The sequence below is a fragment of the Helianthus annuus genome, chromosome 10 (genome assembly GCF_002127325.2).
Source record: "Helianthus annuus cultivar XRQ/B chromosome 10, HanXRQr2.0-SUNRISE, whole genome shotgun sequence".
Classification (NCBI taxonomy): Eukaryota; Viridiplantae; Streptophyta; class Magnoliopsida; order Asterales; family Asteraceae; genus Helianthus; species Helianthus annuus.
In genome coordinates, this window is record NC_035442.2 from 177,257,602 (window position 1) to 177,279,061 (window position 21,460).

The 21,460-nt window shown below is 35.5% G+C and overlaps 2 protein-coding genes across 5 annotated transcripts; both read left to right on the forward strand.

The window, feature by feature from the left end:
- The first annotated feature begins 930 nt into the window (after nucleotides 1-930).
- Nucleotides 931-10,301, forward strand: LOC110886846 (tRNA (guanine(37)-N1)-methyltransferase 2). 3 transcript variants are annotated; one of them, XM_022134696.2, is made up of 11 exons: nucleotides 931-1,036; nucleotides 1,153-1,329; nucleotides 2,890-2,987; nucleotides 3,547-3,651; nucleotides 4,157-4,219; nucleotides 4,392-4,465; nucleotides 5,395-5,911; nucleotides 7,753-7,911; nucleotides 8,036-8,142; nucleotides 9,694-9,768; nucleotides 10,130-10,301. In XM_022134696.2, the coding sequence occupies exons 2-11, from the start codon at nucleotides 1,235-1,237 to the stop codon at nucleotides 10,196-10,198; spliced, it is 1,362 nt and encodes a 453-aa protein (XP_021990388.1). In that variant the 5' UTR covers nucleotides 931-1,036; nucleotides 1,153-1,234; the 3' UTR covers nucleotides 10,199-10,301. The 3 variants fall into 3 exon arrangements, with proteins under 3 accessions (XP_021990388.1, XP_021990389.1, XP_021990390.1); XM_022134697.2 differs by having other exon boundaries at nucleotides 3,556-3,651; XM_022134698.2 differs by lacking the exon at nucleotides 931-1,036 and having other exon boundaries at nucleotides 1,176-1,306.
- A 1,745-nt stretch (nucleotides 10,302-12,046) lies between these two features.
- LOC110886847 (serine/threonine-protein kinase CDG1) lies at nucleotides 12,047-20,861 on the forward strand. 2 transcript variants are annotated; one of them, XM_022134699.2, is made up of 6 exons: nucleotides 12,047-13,275; nucleotides 14,431-14,540; nucleotides 15,523-15,871; nucleotides 16,701-16,856; nucleotides 18,528-18,628; nucleotides 19,716-20,430. In XM_022134699.2, exons 1-6 carry the CDS (start codon nucleotides 12,211-12,213, stop codon nucleotides 20,143-20,145), a joined length of 2,211 nt encoding a protein of 736 aa, XP_021990391.1. In that variant the 5' UTR covers nucleotides 12,047-12,210; the 3' UTR covers nucleotides 20,146-20,430. The 2 variants fall into 2 exon arrangements, with proteins under 2 accessions (XP_021990391.1, XP_021990392.1); XM_022134700.2 differs by lacking the exon at nucleotides 19,716-20,430 and adding an exon at nucleotides 20,467-20,861 and having other exon boundaries at nucleotides 12,051-13,275.
- Nucleotides 20,862-21,460: the final 599 nt, after the last annotated feature.

Consider the following 21,460-nt stretch of genomic DNA (forward strand, 5'->3'; position numbering starts at 1 on the left):
TCATTTCGACTTCATTTACTCGAATATTCAACCAAACAAGTTCAATTTCAACACAAAATTTAGGGCTCGAATACGTTACCGGGGAGTGCCGGAGGTGCTGTTGAGAGTGGTTCGGTTGATCGGTGACAATGATGTGGAGGGAGTGTCGGAGAGGTTGTTGACAGTGGTTAGGTTGATACCGGCGTTACTTCCCGGTGAGAAAAGGTGGGGGTTTCTTGATGAATTGGAAGTTGAGCAGATCGGAGGTTAACGTCTACAATAGTTTCAGATCTATGGGTTTGGGTGGTGGTGGTGCTCGTGGTTGTCGGAGGGTTGGGGTGGTGGTGGTAATGGAGATGGGATATGGTTGTGCTTTGAATCTGCAGGTTTATGTTGTGCACCACAACAACAACAAAACCCCCCCAATTTCTATGCGATAATCTTAATACTCAATCTCCAGATCCTCCTTTTTGATTTTCATCTTCTAATTTTGGTTTTCGCTTTTATCATCAAATGCGATCCTGAATCATCTGCCTTTTTTGTGAATTTTGATCCAAGGTTTTCCTTAAGGTTCTTTGATGTAAATTTATGAGAGAGATGGCTTTGTGTTTTTTATATATACTGTATATTTTTTTTAAAATCTGATTTCTTTTATTGTTTAAATTTATTTTAGATAAATAAATGAATAAAGTTACCAGTTTACCCTCATGTGCAAGGCACATGCCAACTTAACTGAATTTTTTTAACAAGGTTAGGGCCAAAGGACGTAAAGTGTAACGAGTTTTCCAAACAAAGGACTGTGGCTGTAATTATTAAAAGTAAAGGTCATCCATTGCAACTACCTACAAACATAAAGGACGAAAAGTGTAATTTTTCCTAAATATAATAATAAGATCCAACATTTAAGGCCCATTAGCTAAAGAATGCTTAATTACAAGGCCCATTTAACGAACCCGCCCGGCCCAGAAGCATTTGATTTCACATCGTCCGCCATTAACGCTGAAAAACCCTAAACCTCTTAGAAAAATCTTCACTATCTTCAACTCATTCGAATCAGGTAAACGTTTCCATTAATTTTGTTGATTCAAATTCGATTTATTCTATACACAAATCACACGGTTGGTTGGCAACTTATAGCGTGTTAATTATTCAATTATTGTTGATGAATTTCAGGTGTTTTTGTAATCAGTTGAATGCTTTTATTATTGCTGCTAATCGACGTGATTTTTGTTGGGGGGTATTGAAGAATTGTGCAATGTTGGATGAAAGCAAGTTTGATTTGCAATTGAAGTTGTGGGCACTTCGAATCCCTAGAGAGTGGTGTAAGGTTGCAACTAAATTGCTTAATGGGTATGAGGTTTTCTGCTTTTGTTGCACATTAGCTTATGCTTATGTACCCTGTTTTTTACTATTCATTAGGTCATGAATTTGAGTAGGAAGCTTAGGGGTGTTCATGGCCCTGTTTTGTACATTTATAGCAAACGTTTTCGGCCGAAGTGTTGAATTTAGTTTTGGGAACTATAAATCGAAGTGGTTGGGTCGGTCACTCGGCAGTGGCGAAGCTTGAAAATTTCCACCCGGGGGTCGGAAGTCACCGGACCTAATATTTGGGGGTCGAAAACGTATATACCTAAAAAATTCTATACGAAACGTACATACATAACACTACTGAGCGAAAAGTTCGGGGGGGTCGGGCGCCCCTCCTGGCCCCCTGAAAGCTACGCCCCTGCCACTCGGCCAGTTTGGTGGTTTAACGGTTTGGTTTTTGACTTTTTGTTGGAAGCAACCTCTCTATTCCTACGGGGTAGAGGTAAGGCTGTCTACATCTTACCCTCCTCAGACCCTACCTTAGCTTTGCTATTGGTGGGATTTACCGAGTATGATGATGATGTTGTTTGAACCAACTTTTTTAAAAGCATTAGTTTGTTTTAAGATTTTTAAAATGACGAAAATGGTTCATGATTATATTTTGAGTAAAGTACACGAATGGTATTTGTGGTTTACTAAAATTTTGGATTTGGTCCTTAGCTTTCCAAAAGTACACAAAAGGTCCCTGTGGTTTGCACTTTGTAATACATTTAGTCCTCAACTTTTTTCCAAAAGTACATGGATGGTCCTTGTGGTTTGCACTTTGTAGCGCATTTAGTCCCTATCTTGGACACGCTAAAACCTTTAGATTTGTAGATTGGGGACTCAATGCATTCCAAAGTGCAAATCACAGGGACCATCCATGTACTTTTAGAAAGTTAGGGACCAAATCCAAAATTTTGGTAAACCACAGGGACCATCCGTGTACTTTACTCTTATATTTCATTTACATATATTGAAAAAATGAAGGAAATTTGTAAGAATCTAAAGTAAAAAACTAAATCGAATCGTTATGTTGGTACTTGGTAAACCGCAAAACCGAACCGTTTGGTTCTCAAACTGGCTGACTTGCATCAGTGGGGTGGTTCTGTCGGTTTTAACGGTTTCTTAACACCCATAGACACTAGGGAGTTCACTTTTTGGTAGGAAGTTTTTCCTTGTCGGTTGTTCTCAATCATTTTTTATTATATGCTTTCTTGTTATTGTTTATACACGAACTATCCCAAAGATATGTGATTATTGCACCCGAGCAATCTCCTATGTTTTTAAACAACAGCAAGTAACAAGCGTTAGAATATCATACGATTTCACGTTCGATAAATTAGAAATTCCATCGTATAAACTTGAAATAATTCCTGCATATATATACCTAAATCCACATAATTAGGACAAAAATTCACAATCAACTAGCAATCTTCGGTATTTTTAGATTAACAGCAACTAATTCAACAATGATTCTCCAAAATGTTAAACAATAATTGTGATCTTTGCTATCTTGTAGACTGACATCAAATCATCAATCTTTTCTTGTTATGCTTTTAGACACATGCTTGACAGACCGCGAATCAAGCCCATCACTGAAGACCCAAATAGTGAAAAAACCCGTTATGTGATATTATCTGAAAAGGTACAAAATCCCGGTAAGAATCATTTGTCATTCAATCTTCTTGTTTCCCTTGTTTATGATACATTCACTGTGTCCATTTATTTCTTTTTTTTTAAATCTACATTAGAAGTTTAAACGCTATGCAGTTAATATCGGTGATATATCGGTTATATCAGTCCCTTAGTAAAATATCGGTGTCAAATATCGGTCAAAATATCGGTACCGATATTATCGGCGATATTGACCGATATAACCGATATATCACCGATATTTGACCGATATAACCAATATATCACCGATATTTGACCGATATAACCAATATATCACCGATATTTGACCGATATAACCGATATATCACCGATATATCACTGAATTATTGGTGTTAAATTGCTATATATATATAAAATATGCATTATATTAAAAGTACCGATATCCCACCGATATCTCACCGAGATAACCTATATTTCAAATATCGGTCCTTGACCGATATCCGATATTTTACCGCATTAACTGCATAGTTTAAACTTTTTATTTTCTTTTATTAATTTTTTTTACTTTAACGATAACTATATAATCGTTACCTTATGGAGCAGACCTTTCAGATATTCCTACTCAGAAACTCAACGAATTAGAGAAGTTATGCAAGATTGAAACAGTTCCTTACACGTTGACGCTTGGATATTCATATTGGGGTGCAGGTGAATTTTACTTTTGAAATTCAATCTAAAATTATCTTTTTCTCTCTGTTTTCGTTTGTAACAAAGTCTGTTTTTTATTCGTCGTCAATTTCTTGCACAAAAGATTTATTTAGTTGGATCATAGTTATTAATAGCGACCATGGCGGTCGCAATAGCGCGCTTAATGGCGATGCGACTATGTGTCACTAAGTTGGTCATGGCAATGAATAGCGATTTTAGCGACAGTTATTATTTTTTTTTAATGTTATAAAGGGTTATAGCTATAAAATAGCTATATTTATAGGTTTTTGTTAAATATACATGTAAAATAGCATATATACAAGGGTATTTTGATGTAATATACATATAAAAATTTTCAAAATTCTTTTTCTAGTGTAATCGCTATTTATAAAATTGCCGTCGCTATTTGTCGCTATTCGCTACGCAGCCTAGCCATGCCTTGTCGCTATTCGCTATCGACAACTATGAGTTGGATACATATTAAGTGACTGTTCTTCTATTACAGATCATGTGCTTAAGCAGGTTTTGCCACCTGGACTCGAGGTCCCGTCATCTTTTGAAACAATAGTTAAGTATTTGTATGTGTTAAATATATTTAAATTTTGTATTTAGTCTTATTTTCAGTGGAGGTCAAATTGTGCAAAGAGGATTTCAAGTTTCAATATAATGGTTATCTGATAAAGTGATAAATAAATTGACTTTAGTGTGTTTTTTTTTTTTTTTTTTTTTTTTTTTTTCAGGTCACATTGCGCATTTGAATATACCTGATGAACTTCTTCCATACAAGGATGTAATTGCAAAAGTCATATATGATGTATGTGTCGAACTTTCACTTAAGGCCATATAAACATGTTTAGGGGTAGAAACAAACGATGAAACACGCTATTATTAGTGTTCTAATGCAACACACGTGGAAATAAAGATGTTCGGTTTATTGGTTTTTATCTAGAGGTGGCAAAATGGGTTCGTCAAATGAGTTCGGTAACTGGTCAAAACTCAAAACAGGCCGGGTTGACAAAAACTTTTTTGTTGTCTCGGTCTTTGTTACAAGTATATAGTGTAACGCAGGGATGAGATTTTTTCCCAAATACCTGTACCCGTACCGATTTTAGGTGTTCGGTACATGTATCAGTACCCAGTTTTATTGATTTCTGTATTTTGTACTTTTGGTATGGGTACAAAATTTTATAAAAAACTTCCAAGAGTTTTTTTATATTATGTTTTACTTCGTATTATGGTATTTATGATACTCGTAACGATTTTACCTGTTTGACACCCGTATCGTATTGGTACTCGTACCAATTTTACCTATTTGGTACATGTACTCTTTGGTACTCGTACAGATTTTACCTATTTGGTACCCGTACAAGTGTTCAAAAACATAAAAATAAAATAAAGTGGTACCAAAGTGGGTGCCGTACCAAAATACCCGTACTCGTGCCGTACCAATATATTCGGTACCCAGTTTTGTTCAAATTCGATATCGGTATTTTCGGTACAGGTACGGGTATTGTTCCGATCCCATCCGGCCATCCCTAGTGTGACGGAATAGAAATTTTTTTAATAAAATAATACAGGAGGTTTTACGCTGAAAATACACGTTCTGCACTTTCAACCCATTTGTCTTGTTTTCTTTTAAGTTCATTCACTTGATCTTAACCGTTGACCTGTTAGAGATAAAGTCATAAAACATAACACGAAAATTGACATTTTTTCTAATCATTTTGAACGTTTACTCATCAGAAAAATCATCCCAGAATTCAGACGGTTGTGAATAAAGTCGGTTCCATCGCAAACGAGTTTCGTGTACCGAAATTTGAAATATTGGCGGGAAAACCCGATATGGCTACAGAGGTGAAGCAATACGGCGCAACTTTCAAGCTGGATTACGGTTTGGTCTATTGGAATTCACGACTGGAGCATGAACACATACGGTTGGTCAACAAGTTTGACCAAGGAGATATCATATGCGACATGTTTGCAGGGATCGGTCCGTTTGCTATTCCGGCTGCACAAAAAGGATGCTTTGTGTACGCTAATGATTTAAATCCGGATAGCGTTCGTTACTTGAAAATTAACGCGGATGTTAATAAAGCTAACAACAATATCCGTGCTTATAATATGGATGCTAGAGTTTTCATGTCTCGGTTGATGACGGTGCCCGATGGTGAATCGGAAGTTGTTGATTCGAGCTTAGTTTCATCCGGGACGTGCAATGTTCAAGAGAATATGAAAGCAAACACTGAAGAAAAGAATTCTGGTATTTTTTTTTTTCATTTTTTATATTATTTTTATATTATTTTTTTTTCGTTTTTATTTAAGAATCTTAACATATCTTTACTCAGTAAAATACAATTTATATACAAGTTTTAGTTTACAAGTAATATCATCAATAAAAAAATTTATAATTTTTATGTTTGCATGTACACTTTCATATCTTGAATACTAAGTTCTTATACGGATATAAAACTAAAATATTGAAATAAATATTTTTGGAATGGGGTACTATTGTCTAGTAATTCAAAGTGAATAAATATATATAATATATATTTTATTATGTTTTGAATTGGTGCTCTATAAAATAAAGATGTAAAGATTCTTAGTTCTGATATATATAATTATATACCAAGCATTATTAGTAGAATATAAACCTGAAACTTGTGTCACTAACAGTGAAATAATCTTAGGGTCAAATCTGTTTTTTTTTTTTGGAAAAATTACAAGTTTTGTCCTTTATCTTTATACCACTTTTCAGGCGGTGTCCTTTTTAACTAATGTTGACAGACGGTGTCCTTTTTAACTAATGTTGACAGACGGTGTCCTTTACTAGGTATTTTGTTGCAAGTTTAGTCCTTTACACCCAACCCAGTTAAAAAAACCCTGTTAATTGTTCACAGGCGATGTCCTTTACTAGGTATTTTGTTGCAAGTTTAGTCCTTTACGTAGGTATTTTGTTGCAAGTTTAGTCCTTTACGTAGGTATTTTGTTGCAAGTTTAGTCCTTTACACCCAACAATTAACAGGGTTTTTTAACTGGGTTGGGTGTAAAGGACTAAACTTGCAACAAAATACCTAGTAAAGGACACCGCCTGTCAACATTCGTTAAAAGGACACTGCCTGAAAAATGTTATAAAGATAAAGGACAAAACTTGTAATTTTTCCTTTTTTTTTTGAACGGAAACTTTCATTAAAAACAAAGACGGACCGGCCCAAAACAGCCAACCACAAAACAGGGTCAAATCTGTTTGAAACCAATAGTAATTAACATGGTCAAAAAGGTTATTGTGTCTCGTTTTCTTTTGATTAAAACTGAAATAGTTTATGGATTTGATACTCTGAAAGCTGTATGAAGATTTAAGATAATCATGATTTTAGTAAACTTTAGATGAGTAGATTGCCATTAATTGTTGCTTGGCAGTGCTTTATTATTCTTAGTATATTACAGTTTTTAACCAGTAGTTTCTCCACCCCATAAATAAAAGAGTGAATTTCAAGGATTGTCCTTTATCTTTATACCCATTTTCAGGCGATGTCCTTTATGTTCAAAATTGACGAGTTTTGTCCTTTATGTTTTCATATCATACACATTTTGTCCTTTAGGTCTAACCCAGTTAGTTTTTTCAGTTAAATTTGGTCATATGCTTTGTACATGAGAGCATTTTTGTCAGTTCAAAGGTAAGTTCAACGGTAGATTTACAGCTCAAAGCTTCTGCAACCTTTGAGTTGACAAAAATGCCCTCATGTGCAAAGCACATGACCAAATTTAACTAAAAAAACTAACTGGGTTAGGCCTAAAGGACAAAACGTGTATGATATGAAAACATAAAGGACAAAACTCGTCAATTTTGTACATAAAGGACAACGCCTGAAAATAGGTATAAAGATAAAGGACAATCCTTGAAATTCACTCTAAATAAAAAGTATAATATTAGACTTCATACTTAGTTTTATAAAAACGGCTTGACTATTAATGGACTGTTTACAGAAAGAAATACACCTATTGTAATTTCATTTAAAATTTTTTAATGTGTTACAAAATACAAATTAACGGAAATATGAGTTACAAATTAAAAAATTCTATGCATTTTAATCTCTATGACAGAAAACGGAAGTTTGAAGTGCGTTGACGCTCATGTGGCTGTCAAGACAAAAGGAAGCAAAAATAAACGAATAAAAACTTCTGTTTCGTTTACTAACAAATCTTGGGAACACATCGATCACGTGATCATGAATCTTCCTGCTTCTGCTCTACAGTTTCTTGGCAAGTCTTTTTATCTTACGTCCCCCATACGAATATACAGTTTCGCCTTTTGCATGCTTTATATCTCCAGTGACATGAATGATAATAAATAAAAATTAAATTCATCAATTTGTGTTTATTTCAGATGTATTTAGAGGCCTTATACAGAGGAAATATTGGAAAGGATCTCTACCATGGATACATTGCTACTGCTTCATCCGATCAAACGAGACGCAAGATTCAGTGGTTTCGGTAAGTGCTCTGTACCCACAAATAACAATGATAGTTTAATAATGTTATAATTATTAATAGAGAAAAGTGCCCGGATAGTCCCTGTGGTTTGCCCATTTTTCACCTTTAGTCCCTAACTTTCTAAATGTATAGTTATGGTCCGCAACTTTTGCAATTTCGTTCCCGGATAGTCCCTGGCGCGGATAGGGGTTAGTTTTTAGCCTTAAGTGGATGTGAAATGGCCAAAATACCCCTATGGTTAAATTAGTACCTAAAAAGTTAAAAAGAAATATAATTAATATTAAAGAATTTATGTGGGAGTGGGACCCACCACCAACCCCACCCACTTCATCTTCCCCACTCTTCACCACCATCACCAACATCCACCAACCACAGTCATCCACTTCTTTCTTTTATTTCTAAAAGAGTTAATTACTGTTTACGTACCTGTGGTTTGTCAAAAGTCACTAATTCAGTCCGTTAGTTTAAAAATTGCGAATTCAGTCCCTGTGGTTTCACTTTCGTAACCATTTCAGTCCCTATACTAACAGAATAAATGGATTGAAATGGTTACGAAAGTGAAACCACGGGGTCTGAAATCGCAATTTTTAAACTAATGGATTGAAATAGTGATTTTTGACAAGCCACATGGACGAAAACAATAATTAACTCTTTCTAAAAAACCATTCAATCACCGTCATCCACCAACACTCACATTCTCAACTCACACCTCTTCCGCCACCACCAACGACCATCGGATCTCTGTCACCATCACCGTCATCTCCATCAGTTTCATTGATACCAAACTCATTACCAAAACCTCCGGTTTGCTTCAGTCAGCTGTTGATAGGAATGGTTGTGATCATCGCCACCGCCTTCATCACAATCACATACTCCCGCGCAATTCCTGGCGATTCCTCCTCCTCCGGTGCAGTTACCGCCAGTGGCGACGCATTCCGACCATCGTCCAGTCAGATCTGCAAACCGAATTGGAAACCCACACCCCTATTCCGACCATTGTCGCATCTGTAAACACCACCGCCACCAATTCCCGCCCCTATTTCCTCTTCGATTCACCTCCATTGTTGGTGTTAGGAGGTTGGTGGTGAAGAAAAAAAGGTGATGGTGGAGGGTGGTGGTTTCAGTGGTTGTTTAGGAGACGGTGGGCAATGGTGGTTTAAGGAGGTGGTGGCCGACAGTGGTGTTAAGAGGTTGGGGTGGTGGTTTTAGGATGAAGAATTGGGTAAAGATATGGTGGTGGTGGCCGACAGTGGTCAGATATTGTGGTGGAGGTTTTATGGATATGAAGAATATGTAAATTCACGTTACTTTACGTTAATACGTAAATTCATGTTATGTATCAAAAAATAATATCAAAGTTTAGAATGTCAATAGTATGTGTAATTTTATAATGTTAATAATATTATGTGTATTATATTTTGCTTTGATTTATTAAGGTTAAAATGTTATTAAATTGGCTTTACAAACCTACATAATAAACATCCCGCTGCAACGCGCGGGTAGCATTAACTCGTTATTCGTTAATAATAACAATAATAATCTTCTCTGCAGGAGGCAGAATCACTCTTGAATGCAAAGATAAACGAGCCTGTATTTCATCGAGTTAGAGATGTTGCTCCAAACAAGGTAAAATTCGATATAAAGGATTCTAAAATGATTTCATATTTACGCAATACTTATACAATTAGCATTTGGATTTGCGTTTTAAAACTGATTTACCTAATTATTTAGGGGTCAAATAACCAATGTTGGATAATTAGTTTCTTACCATTATTCATTGCCAAACTAATGCGCAATCGGCAAAATAAAATTACCTAATTACCCTTTTTTCACAAAAATTTCTTTTTAGCCATTCTATTTACAACTTACAAGTGTTACTTTCTTTAAAAATTAAAAAAAAAATTCCTAAAAATTCAACAGTTAATTTCCAAATGTTATGGCTCCAAACATCCGTTTAACAAATTACCGCCCTTAATTTGTCTTGCAGGCAATGTATTGCTTGACCTTTCGCTTGCCCGAAGAAGCATGCATCAATGAAGAAATCACCAATTCTTAATAAATATTAGCTTAAAAAAACTTTTGTATGTTTCTTGATTCTGATATTATTAATTTAGAAAAATATCAAGTGGCTTAATGACATCTCTTCCTTAATCTCTTAATCTACGCGTATATCCCATTCTCGTATTTAATTAAACGAACGATCATTATAAAAGACCTGGTTAAAAAGATCGATACGGGAAAAGAAACCCCACCAATGAAAGATGCAATCATGATCTTTAAGCTTTTTTGTTCAAGTGGGTACAAAAGCAAATGAGAGGATTGCAACCACCACATAACACGTAGATTCAGGCTGGAAAGTTTAACTAAAATATGTTTTAGGGGCCATGGCATTATAGCTTAGTGGCATCAGGTCTTGGGTTCGATTCTCAAAAGGGGGTTTTCCCAGATTTATTAGGTTTCCTCCTGAATTGGTGTATAGACATTATTGCCTAATGGAAATGGAAATGGAAATGATCGGGTGATTCCGCTGGTGGCACGAGGATACTCTAGTGATCCAAATTTGCCGTTAAAAAAACATGTTTTAGGGGTTGGTTAATCTTTTCTTTTTCCTGTTTCTTGCCCCTTGTCAAAAAGATGGGTTATCCTTTTTATGGTTCTATATTATCATTTCAGAACTTTGTATGTGGACCTACATGACCTTTTCAGTAATACAATGACCCATATGTTTCATCATATTTTTTTTATTTATACGTGAATTTTATGCATCTAATTTTTTTTTTTTTAAAGATACGTGTACATAAAGTGGATATACGAAATTTGTTTACGTATTTAAAAGTTTGTATGATGTTAATAAATACCGTGGGATAAATATACTACAGTATTATTGTTTTGGAAAATTGGTTTTTAATAAACCAACCTTTGTCCCGTTGGTAAATAATAATCTTACCTACGTAACTGGTATACAATAATCCTACCTATCAACATGTTGGTTCTTAATGAACTTCCGTTAATTATTTTTAACTAAAGTTAGTTTTTAAGTTTTATTTATTACACAAACAGTCCCTGTAGTTGTAATTTACTAGTTTTAACTATTTTATAAAATTTAATTACATAGCCCTTGACGTTTTTTTTTGTTTTGCAAAATAGTTAAAACTAGTAAGTTACAACTACAGGGACTGTTTGTGTAATAAATAAAACTTAAAAACTAACTTCAGTTAAAAAATAATTAACGGAAGTTCATTAAGAACCAACATGTTGATAGGTAGGATTATTGTATACCAATTACGTAGGTAAGATTATTATTTACCAATGGGACAAATGTTGGTTTATTAAAGGCAAATTGGATTTAAATAATCTCAACTCACTGTTATTGGCCAATAATAATCCCAACTCATTTAATCACCAATAATAATCCAAACTATTCACTTTTGTTTGTAAAATACTCCCAGTTAAAAAAAACACTAACTAGGTTAAAATTTTGCTGATGTTGCCCTTTTAGCTGATGTGTCATATGACGTGGCAGTTGATGTGGCATATTTTGATGACGTGGCAGCTGATGTGGCAGTCTACGTGGCATTTTTGATGACGTGGCAACTGATGTGGCAGTCTACATGGCATTTTTCGATTACATGGCAAGTGATGTGGCAGGTGACGTGGCAAGCCACATCAGCAAATTTTTAACCTAGTTAGTGTTTTTTTAACTGGGAGTATTTTACAAACAAAAGTGAATAGTTCGGATTATTATTGGTGATTAAATGAGTTGGGATTATTATTGGCCAATAACAGTAAGTTGGGATTATTTAAATCCAATTTGCCTTTATTAAAAACCAATTTTCCTATTGTTTTTGTTACTTTCTTTTGCTATTGAAGAAATATAAAGTTGGTATCCCTAGTACTGAATACTGATCAATACAAAGTTAATCAATCATATTGTATCAATACAAAGGGTGTGGCCTGTTATAACAGCCACTCATTTTCAGATATCTTTCACACACAACAAACACACACTTCTCTTTTCTGGTTAGAGGTTTAGATCTTGTATTCAGTTCAGTTTGTTTTGTGTTAAATATGGATCCATACTTGAAGATATTTTTGCAGCCGTTTGAACATCTTAAGATCCGACTGGACGAGATAACAAGAGCCACCAACAACTTCGACGATGAGAAGTGTATCGGACGTGGCGGTTTCGGGAAAGTTTATAAAGGTGAATTGTTATGCATGGGAGAGCCGACGATGGCTGCGATTAAGCGTCTGGACCGTAGGCACGGACAAGGAACACCCGAGTTCTTGAAAGAGATCACGACTCTTTACAATTACTATCACGATAATCTTATCTCTCTTCTGGGATTTTGTTGCGAAGCGCATGAGATGATCCTGGTGTACGAGCTTGCATCTCGGGGAAGCCTTGACCGCCATTTGAAGTCCTCTCATCTCACGTGGACACAACGTATCAAGATATGCATTGATGTTGCCAAGGGGTTAAGCTACCTTCATGATCCAAGGGAGAAACACCAAAGACTTATCCACTGTGACGTTAAAAGCGCTAACATCCTTCTCGATGAGCAATGGAATGCTAAACTTTCTGACTTCGGGTTATCAATAAAGGGGTCAGCTAACGAGCAGCAATCGGTCGTTGTCACCTTTGCATCAGGTACCCCTGGGTACTGTGACCCGCAGTATGCGTGGACGCACACCTTAACCAAAGGGTCAGACGTATACTCTTTCGGCGTGGTCTTATTTGAGGTTTTATGTGGGACATTATGCTCTACATATAGCAATGGTGGTGGTCAGCAGATTTTAGTGCCCACGTGGATCGAAAGCTATAAACGGAAGAAGCTAAACGATATCATCTTTAAAAGTCCGACCATTCAACCATTGGATCAGAGTGCTTTAGAAAAACTTTCGGACATTGCATATCGATGTTTGAAGGATTCTCGTGACCAGCGACCTAATATGGCCGAGGTTGTGACAGAACTTGAGACTGCACTTGAAGGTCAAGTGTTGAGTGAATCGAAATTGCCCTTTGATTACAAAGAGATAATTAAGGCTTCTCGGTTTGATCTGGACAACATGTCGAAAGATGAACTTAGGGAACTTCTGTACAAAGGAGTCCTCCTTAACGACGATTATACGGTAAGTATCACTGCTTTTACCTTTAAATTTGGTGTTAAGGTAGCGTTCGTTTCATGGAATGGAATGGAATGGAATTAGGAAGTTTTTCTTTGTAAAATTGATCTTGGTTGGGGGAGGGAGGAATTTGAAATCCTTCACTCTAATGAAATTTGTGACTATTTCAACATTCCTTAGAAATCCTTCACTCTAATGAAGGAATGGAATGGAATGTTGAAATAGTCACAAATTTCATTGATTAAAGAAATTCATTGGATTTCAAATTCCTCCCTCCCCAAACCAAGATCAATTTTACAAAGAAAAGCTTCCCAATTCCATCCCATTCCATTCCATGAAACGAACGCTACCTAACTGTTAAGTTTTTTCTTCAGTATATATGGTATCTTGTTGAAATCTAAGTTGTACTTAAATTACATATTTTTAATATAATATTGAGACAAAAAATATTCCTTTTAGAAGTGCCCGACGAGTAGACGAGTGGTGTAATTCTATATCTCGTTCCTACCCGTTGATTACCGTTGTTGTTGAAGTTTTGAATTTTTTGAAATGAATAACAAAATGGATGAAAAGATTAAAGTTTAGAGAAAAATGTCACTTTAGTCTAAAAATGAAACTTTTTGTATCTGGTCCCTGAGGTTTCATTTTTGTTGCCATTTGTTTTGAATTTTTTGAAATGAATAACAAAATCCATGAAAAGATTAAAGTTTAGAGTAAAATGTCACTTTAGTCCAAAAATGAAACTTTTTGTATCTGGGTCCTGAGGTTTCATTTTTGTTGCCATTTCCATTCAATTGAAAAACTAGGTTGGGATTTTCTGTTAACTTCTCCCCTTTTGTCGTTTTTCTTATTTAAATGAAGGGTATTACCGTCATTTTATACCATAATATTTTAATTAAATGAGGAAAACGACAAAAAAGGGAGAAGTTAACAAAAATTCTAACCCAATTTGCTAATTGGATGAAAATGACAACAAAAATGAAACCTTAAGGACCCAGATACAAAAAGTTTCATTTTTGGACTGAAAACTCAGGGACCATTTGGCATTTTACTCTAAAGTTTATAATATGGTTGTTTAGTAGTTAGACTGATTGATACACTCACTCATAAACTATATCATGCTATATGAGTTGAAATAACTTGAACTTGTTTCATGGACAGTGGTTTTCATTAAATACAAGGGGAGAACACTGTGTAATGATATCTTGTGGAGAGTGTGTTTTACCAAGTGCACGTGAGAGTTATCCATGGTCTTCCGGATATAATTCAAGGTCACTTCTCTTCCCTTCTATTTCTATCATCTCATTAGTATAAAGCAATGTATCATTCTTTGCTACGTACCATCTATGCAATTAATATCGCGATATATCAGTGATATATATCTGTTATCGGTCCCCTGGTGAGATATCGATGCAAAATATCGGTCAGAATATTGGTACTGATATTATTGGCGATATTTATTGGAGCAATATTTGACCAATATATCACCGATTTTCCCGATATTAGTACCTTTTTTATTTATTTTTTTTTTTTGAACGGCTAATTTCTTTAATTCCTTTCGTCTGTGGGACTTGAACCCAAGACCTCCCCCTTTCTAACCTTGGTGTTTTAAAGACTTTTGTCTTTGCCAATGGACCACCACCCCATTGGTTAGTACCTTTTTTATTACTGGCTATTAGGTGGTAGGGGCGTTCCACTAGTGATGGTTTTCCATCACTCATAACACCCAATCATTGTCTGTCACATCATTGAGCTTAATTCCAATGAAGGATTTTACTAGAGATGCCATCACTAGTGATGGTTTTTTTTTTTTTTTTTAAATAATAAATTAACAATTATTATTATCACTAAACAAATGTAGAGAGTCCATTTCATATTATTTTTATTTTTTATTTCTTAAAATTATCCATGGGTTTTGATCAAATTGGTTGTTAAACACCCAGCTTCCACGGTAACAGGCAACAATTCAACGCGTGCTCACTACAACGCGTGGTGGAATGGGGTGGTGGCCATGTTCCACGTTAATTCACGCGTGATCACGTCTTCATAACGCGGGACCCCGGGTGGCCTTAGTGTTCTAAGTCTTAATTGTTAAATGTTAGTGTTGCAAGTCTTAATCACTTCCTACTTGTTACAATTGTTAGTGTTTTACCGATATCCAACTGCGATAACCGATATCTCAAATATCAGTTCTTGACATATATCCAATATTTTTACCGGATTAACTACATAGGCTACGTACCATCCATGCAGATTTGCTGTGGGCACCTATCATTCAGTGATTGGAAGATTCAGAACACGTGTAAAAACTCAATTATTGTCACCACTAATCACATACAAGGTGAACCTTGTGTTCAAATTTATGCTCCCAGAAAGGATGAGCAAATGTAAACTTATATCCCTAAAGTACAAATTACTTGGGGAGAGAAAATATTCAACTTCATATTTTGCGTATGCGAGAGAAGATGGATGGTGGATGGCTGAATTGTATCGATTTACTAGTGACGGGAGATCTATTGATCTTGATATTCTATTTGATGGATCCGATCGTGATTTTCCTGTCATAGAAATAGAAGGAATCGAGTTTCGGCCCTTGGAGAAAGTAAGATGACATATAAAAGTTTGTATATTTAAATTCTAGAATTAACCGCCATTTTCGTCATGTGGTTTGTCTAACTATACCAGTCATGCCAAATTTTAAATTTGTACCATTTCCGTCTCTGACATTCTTGAAACATGTCAGTTCTGTCTAAAAACTTAACGTCTGTTAAAACCTGTCGTCTAATGAGAGGGTAAAATTACCATTTTCTTGGTTTTTAAACCTTATTAAAATCCTACCCCTTTTCCATCTTAATAAGGTTCAAGAAAAAAAGGAAATAAATAAAAGGGAAATGACGTTTTTACCCTCATTAAATGGCAGGTTTTACACATATTAAGTTTTTGGAAAGAACTGACATGTTTCAAGAATATAAGGGATGGAAATGGTACAAATTTAAAATTTGTCTTGGACTCGCATCATTGGACAAACCACATCGACAAAAATGACAGTTTGCTCTAGTTCTATTGTTTTAAACTTTCTTGGAAAGTATGTTGGGGCTGTTTGGTAGCCTCTTAATGACCATTCAGATGCTACCTCTTAATGGTTTAAAACCGCTTAATGAATAAGAGGTAACCTCAGGTCTGAATGGTTAAGAGGTAACCTCTGAATTGTTAAATCATCATATGTCACATTCTTCTACTTTCTCATTGGTAAAATTCTTAATGGTTCCATTAAGAGGTAGCCTCTTAATGACCATTCAGAGGCTACCAAACAGAGGATAACATTTTCAATTTAATTACACCTCATTTTTCGAAGAACATCACATTTTGAGCATGATGATCTTTTCTTCCATGTTGATTCTGTCAAAATCTAATATGGTTATGTTCTATAGGAACCCATATCAGATTCGGATGCAAATTGGAAACAAAAGTTGCCAATTGATTATAAAGACATACTTAAACTCTCAAAAAATAGTGTGAAATCTACAACGGAGAAGGAGGTGTACTCAACTTTTTGTAGAGGGTTTTTAATCAATGATGGTCAAGAGGTAATTAATTTAGTAGGAATGATTATCTACTGTCATTGCTGAATTTTTTTTAGACACACTCCTTCATTTGTTACTCATATGTAGTGGTTGTGCGTAGGGGTTCAAACGAGCCGAGCGGCTCGAGATCGGCTCGAGAAAAAACTCGAAACGAGCCGAGCCTTATCGAGCCCGAGCCGAGTTTGAGCCTCAAAACAAAGCTCGTTTGTTTATCGAGCCCGAGCTCGAGCCTCACATGTGAAGCTCGTTAGGCTCGTCGAGCCTTATCGAGCCTTGGTGTAAACGAGCCGAGTCGAGCCGAGCTTATTTAAACTTGTTTACAAGCTGACCTCGAATCTAAAAATAAGCTTATTTAGTAAACGAGCCCGAGCCCGAGCCCGAGCCCGAGCTTTATTTATCGAGCTCGCAAGCCTAAAAAGTCTATTATTTATATTATTTTTATTTAATATAATTATTAATAGATAATAAACGAGCCGAGCCCGAGCCGAGCTCGAGCTTGATAAATTAGAAACGAGCCGAGCTCGAGCCCGAGCTCTCATAAGTTAATCGAGCTCGAGCTCGAGCCTGGCCGAGCTCGGGCTCGGCTCGGCTCGTTTGCACCCCTAGTTGTGCGCCTATATATGAACATGGTTCAAAGGAAGCATTACTGAATTGCTCGAACAAGTACTTACACATACTATCCACATTCCATAATAAAAACGCCTAAAATCATGTCTAGTTAGCAGTCATATCATAAAGTCACCGAATAAGGAAACCTAAAAACATCTAAAACCATTGCCACATCATCACCATCTTTTTAATGTTTAGAGTAAACCTCAATTTTTGTCTTTGTGGTTTGTTGATTTTAACACTTTCAGTCCAATAGTCCAATAGTTTGAAAGTCACCATCTTTTTAATGTTTAGAGTAAACCTCAATTTTTGTCTTTGTGGTTTGCTGATTTTAACACTTTCAGTCCAATAGTTTGAAAGTTGCATTTATCATCCATTAGTTTGCTGATTTTAACAATTTCAGTCCATTAGTTTCCTGATTTTAACATTTTCACTCACTGAAAACTGTTAAAATTAACACTAGTGTGGACTGAAACTGTTAAAATCAGCAAACTAATAGATGATAAATGCAATTTTTAAACTATTAGACTGAAAGTGTTAAAATCAGCAAACCACCGGGACAAAAATTGAGGTTTACTCTAAATTTTAACTATTCATTTACACCACTCATTCTCTTTCTATATATTTTATATATTAAAAGTACACAAGGTCCACTATTAACTTGTGTTTTGGGTGTAAAAACAACACTACTATCACAATAATAAGAACGGATGATGCGCCCTAAAAATGGGTTAGTGTGGATCAGGGGCGGATTTAGAGGCTATTTACGGGTTCCCAGGAACCCAGTCGATTTGGAAAAAAGCGTTTTTTTGTAGTGTAAACCTTGTATGATTTGAAAAAAAAAAACGTTTTTTTGTAGTGTAAACCTTGTATGATTTGGAAAAAGGAACCCAGTGAAAAAACTGGCTGGATCCGCCACTGGTGTGGATGCTCAGTGAAAATATTTTAAACGTAAATGTATCTATTTATTTCTCATGTATGTAATGGTTGTGGAGTATATATATGGTTTAAAAGAAGGAAAGCATAACTGATTTGCTAAACATATATTGTTTTACTGTTTGATAGTGGTTTTCTCTTGACAAAAATGGGAAGAAATGTTATATGCAATCAGCAAGAGCTCCTTCCATAGATGGCGAGATATGTCGCCGGTTTTTACCCAATTCAAGGTTCTTTTATATCTCCTGCCATTTATCTTGTAGAAAAAGAGTTAACTGTCATTTTCGTCCCTATGGTTTGTACAATTATGCCAGTTCAGACCAAATTTCAAATTTGTACCATTTTCGTCCCTGACATTCTTAAAACATGCCAGTTCCATCCAAAAAACTAAGGTTGATTCAAATAATTGGACAAACCACATGGACGAAAATGGTAGTTAACTCGTGTTTTTTTGGACGTAACTGACATGTTTCAAGAATGTCAGGGACGGAAATGGTACAAATTTGAAATTTGGTCTGAACTGACATAATTGAACAAATTACAGGGACGAAAATGAAAGTTAACTCTAATAAAAATTTAATGTAATGGAGCATCACAAACTAAAATGGGTATGTGTAAATTGCAATGTCTGTGAGGAAAGTTACAAGTACACATGCATCCACTAAAATGCCTGGCTTTTCTCTATTTTATCATATCATGATATGTTCTAGGAAACTTGAATTTAAATAATCCAATCTGGCTGTTTTGACCAATAATAATATCAACTAAGTTTATTCCCCACAGTGATTCAACCTTTTTCATTTTGTTTGTATAATGCTTCGCCGTTAGAAATGACTAAACGAAGTTATGTTTTTTTTTTTCCGAATTACAAACTATGACAAACTGTTGATTTAGGGCTTTTAATCAGAACGAGGACACAAGTCGATTGATATAAAACTTACCTTGAAACAGTGCTTCAAATAACTTGATTTTTGTTAATTGGAAGTTTAAACACCCGAATTGAAACATTGTTTTCATTGTTTGGAGCACTGTTTCGAGGTAAATTTTACATCAGTCGACTCATATTCTCTTTCTGATCAAAAGCCTTAAAACATTGCTTTGTAATTTGAGAAAAAACTTAACTCCATTATATTTTTTTAACGGCGGACCATTATACAAACAAAATGAAAAAGGTTGGACCCTTGTTGGGAATAAACTCAATTGAGATTATTATTGGCCAAAAACAACCAGATTGGATTATTTAAATCCAATTTGTCGTTCTACTAATATATAGCAATTCTTTTACTTGTAGGATATTAATTTTGCTAAATATTTCAGATTTAAAGAAACCGTTGAGGTGATGAACGGTTTTGAATTTAAAATCCATATCACAATCAATCCCCAACTAGTATCATCTCAAACAACATATGGAAGTTATCTTGTCTACAAATTACCAAGAGACCAATCCAGATATGAGGCTCCAATAGAAGTAATGGATGAAGAGTTGAGTGAGGCTACTCGGTACATCTATTTAGTAACTCCTCAATTCCCAGTTATTAGAACAAATGCCTACCAGTACACCCGCAACCCTTCGAATAAAAAAGGCTTTCCAGAACATAGGGACGACGGTTGGATGGAAGTACAAGTTTATGAATTCAAAACCGATACTACCTCCGACATGATTCATTTCAGTCTTAAATTGACCTTTTGTGCTTCCAAGCCACTTAGGGGGCTTATTATTGAAGGCCTTGAGTATAGACCCGTATAGATTCAGGAACTGACAGCATAAATGATTGACACATGAAGTGACGAGTATGCGAAAAAAATGGAATATAAGATTTCGTCTTTAGAAACATATTTTGATTATGTTTTTATTTTAGTTTGTCAATTGTTTTGTTACAGTTTAATATTTTGATTATGTTTTCTATTTCATTTAAGCCTTTAGTAAACTATACATAATGCTTCACTCACTACATTAGCTAGCTTCTAAATGAGGCTCATTTGTAAATCTCCTATTTGTTTTATCTAAACTTTTCTTAATGATTAATACGTACGTAAACATCCCTTTTTTGCTTTCGTCTTTTGTCAGGGCTCTTAGACCATACGGCATGGGTGTGGAAATCTGGCGTGGAGGCCAGTTCACGCCCACAAAACCACCTCGTGCTTGGCATTTTCCACAGCGTTGTGTGTTGGGCGGGAGATTTTTCACCGGCGTTTGGGGGGTGGGGGGGGGGATTTGGTTGGTGATCTGGCACGAGTTGATTGGTGGTTTGTGCTAGGAGGTTTGTAATTGGTTAGTTTTTTTTAAACAGTAGGTGGGGCCCTTTCCACGCCCAACACCACCAGGTGCTTTTTTTACCACGCTTATGTCGCTTAACGCCCTCTCTTCATGCCCCTCCACACCGAATGGTCTTAAAGTTTGCTAGCATCCTCATTGTAACATACGTCTTTGGAATAAATCTACATCATGTTTTTATGGAATTATAGGGTTGATATTTATATGTGATTCTAAAGGGTCACACACTAAACAATATATCAAGGACACGTTTAAATATGTTTAAGCGCATAACTAAGTCGAAATGCTACCGTTACTGTTCCTTTCAAGAACATCCAAATTGTAATTGGTCTTATATCCTGTTTGGTTATCCAAAGCCAGAATCATCATACTCAGTAAATCCCATCAATAACAAAGTTAAGGTAAGGTCTGATGAAGGTAAGATATAGACAACCTTACCTCTACCCTGTATGAATCTTCCAGTGAAACCCCAGGCTCGGCTCACCATGACATGTACCTTAAACTTTTAGGGTATTGACTTGGTTTACGGGATACCAAAATAAAATCGATGTTTAAATCATTATCTACGTCTACGAGTTTTATAAGATCTTGTATTCATTGAAACTCTTAAGGACTCTTCCAAGCACTCTCAAGGTTACATCTGAACGAACCCCCTCAGATTCTAAACCTCTAATGGTTCCATTTTGCTTCATCTCATGTTACTTCATTCATGATACTTTTGTATATGACTACTTTAGTAGAAACTATTTCTATGTAATCTCATTTATGTGATATATAGTTCCCTTTT

Bases quoted from the DNA above. Each gene is read 5' to 3' on its own strand.
- LOC110886847 (XM_022134699.2), top strand. From the start codon at position 12,211: ATGGATCCATACTTGAAGATATTTTTGCAGCCGTTTGAACATCTTAAG. The intron at 15,872-16,700 runs GTAAGATGACAT...TATGTTCTATAG, and splicing joins AGTTTCGGCCCTTGGAGAAA to GAACCCATATCAGATTCGGA. The intron at 18,629-19,715 runs GTTCTTTTATAT...TAAATATTTCAG, and splicing joins CGGTTTTTACCCAATTCAAG to ATTTAAAGAAACCGTTGAGG.
- LOC110886846 (XM_022134696.2), top strand. From the start codon at position 1,235: ATGTTGGATGAAAGCAAGTTTGATTTGCAATTGAAGTTGTGGGCACTT. The intron at 3,652-4,156 runs GTGAATTTTACT...CTTCTATTACAG, and splicing joins ATATTCATATTGGGGTGCAG to ATCATGTGCTTAAGCAGGTT. The intron at 5,912-7,752 runs GTATTTTTTTTT...TCTCTATGACAG, and splicing joins CACTGAAGAAAAGAATTCTG to AAAACGGAAGTTTGAAGTGC.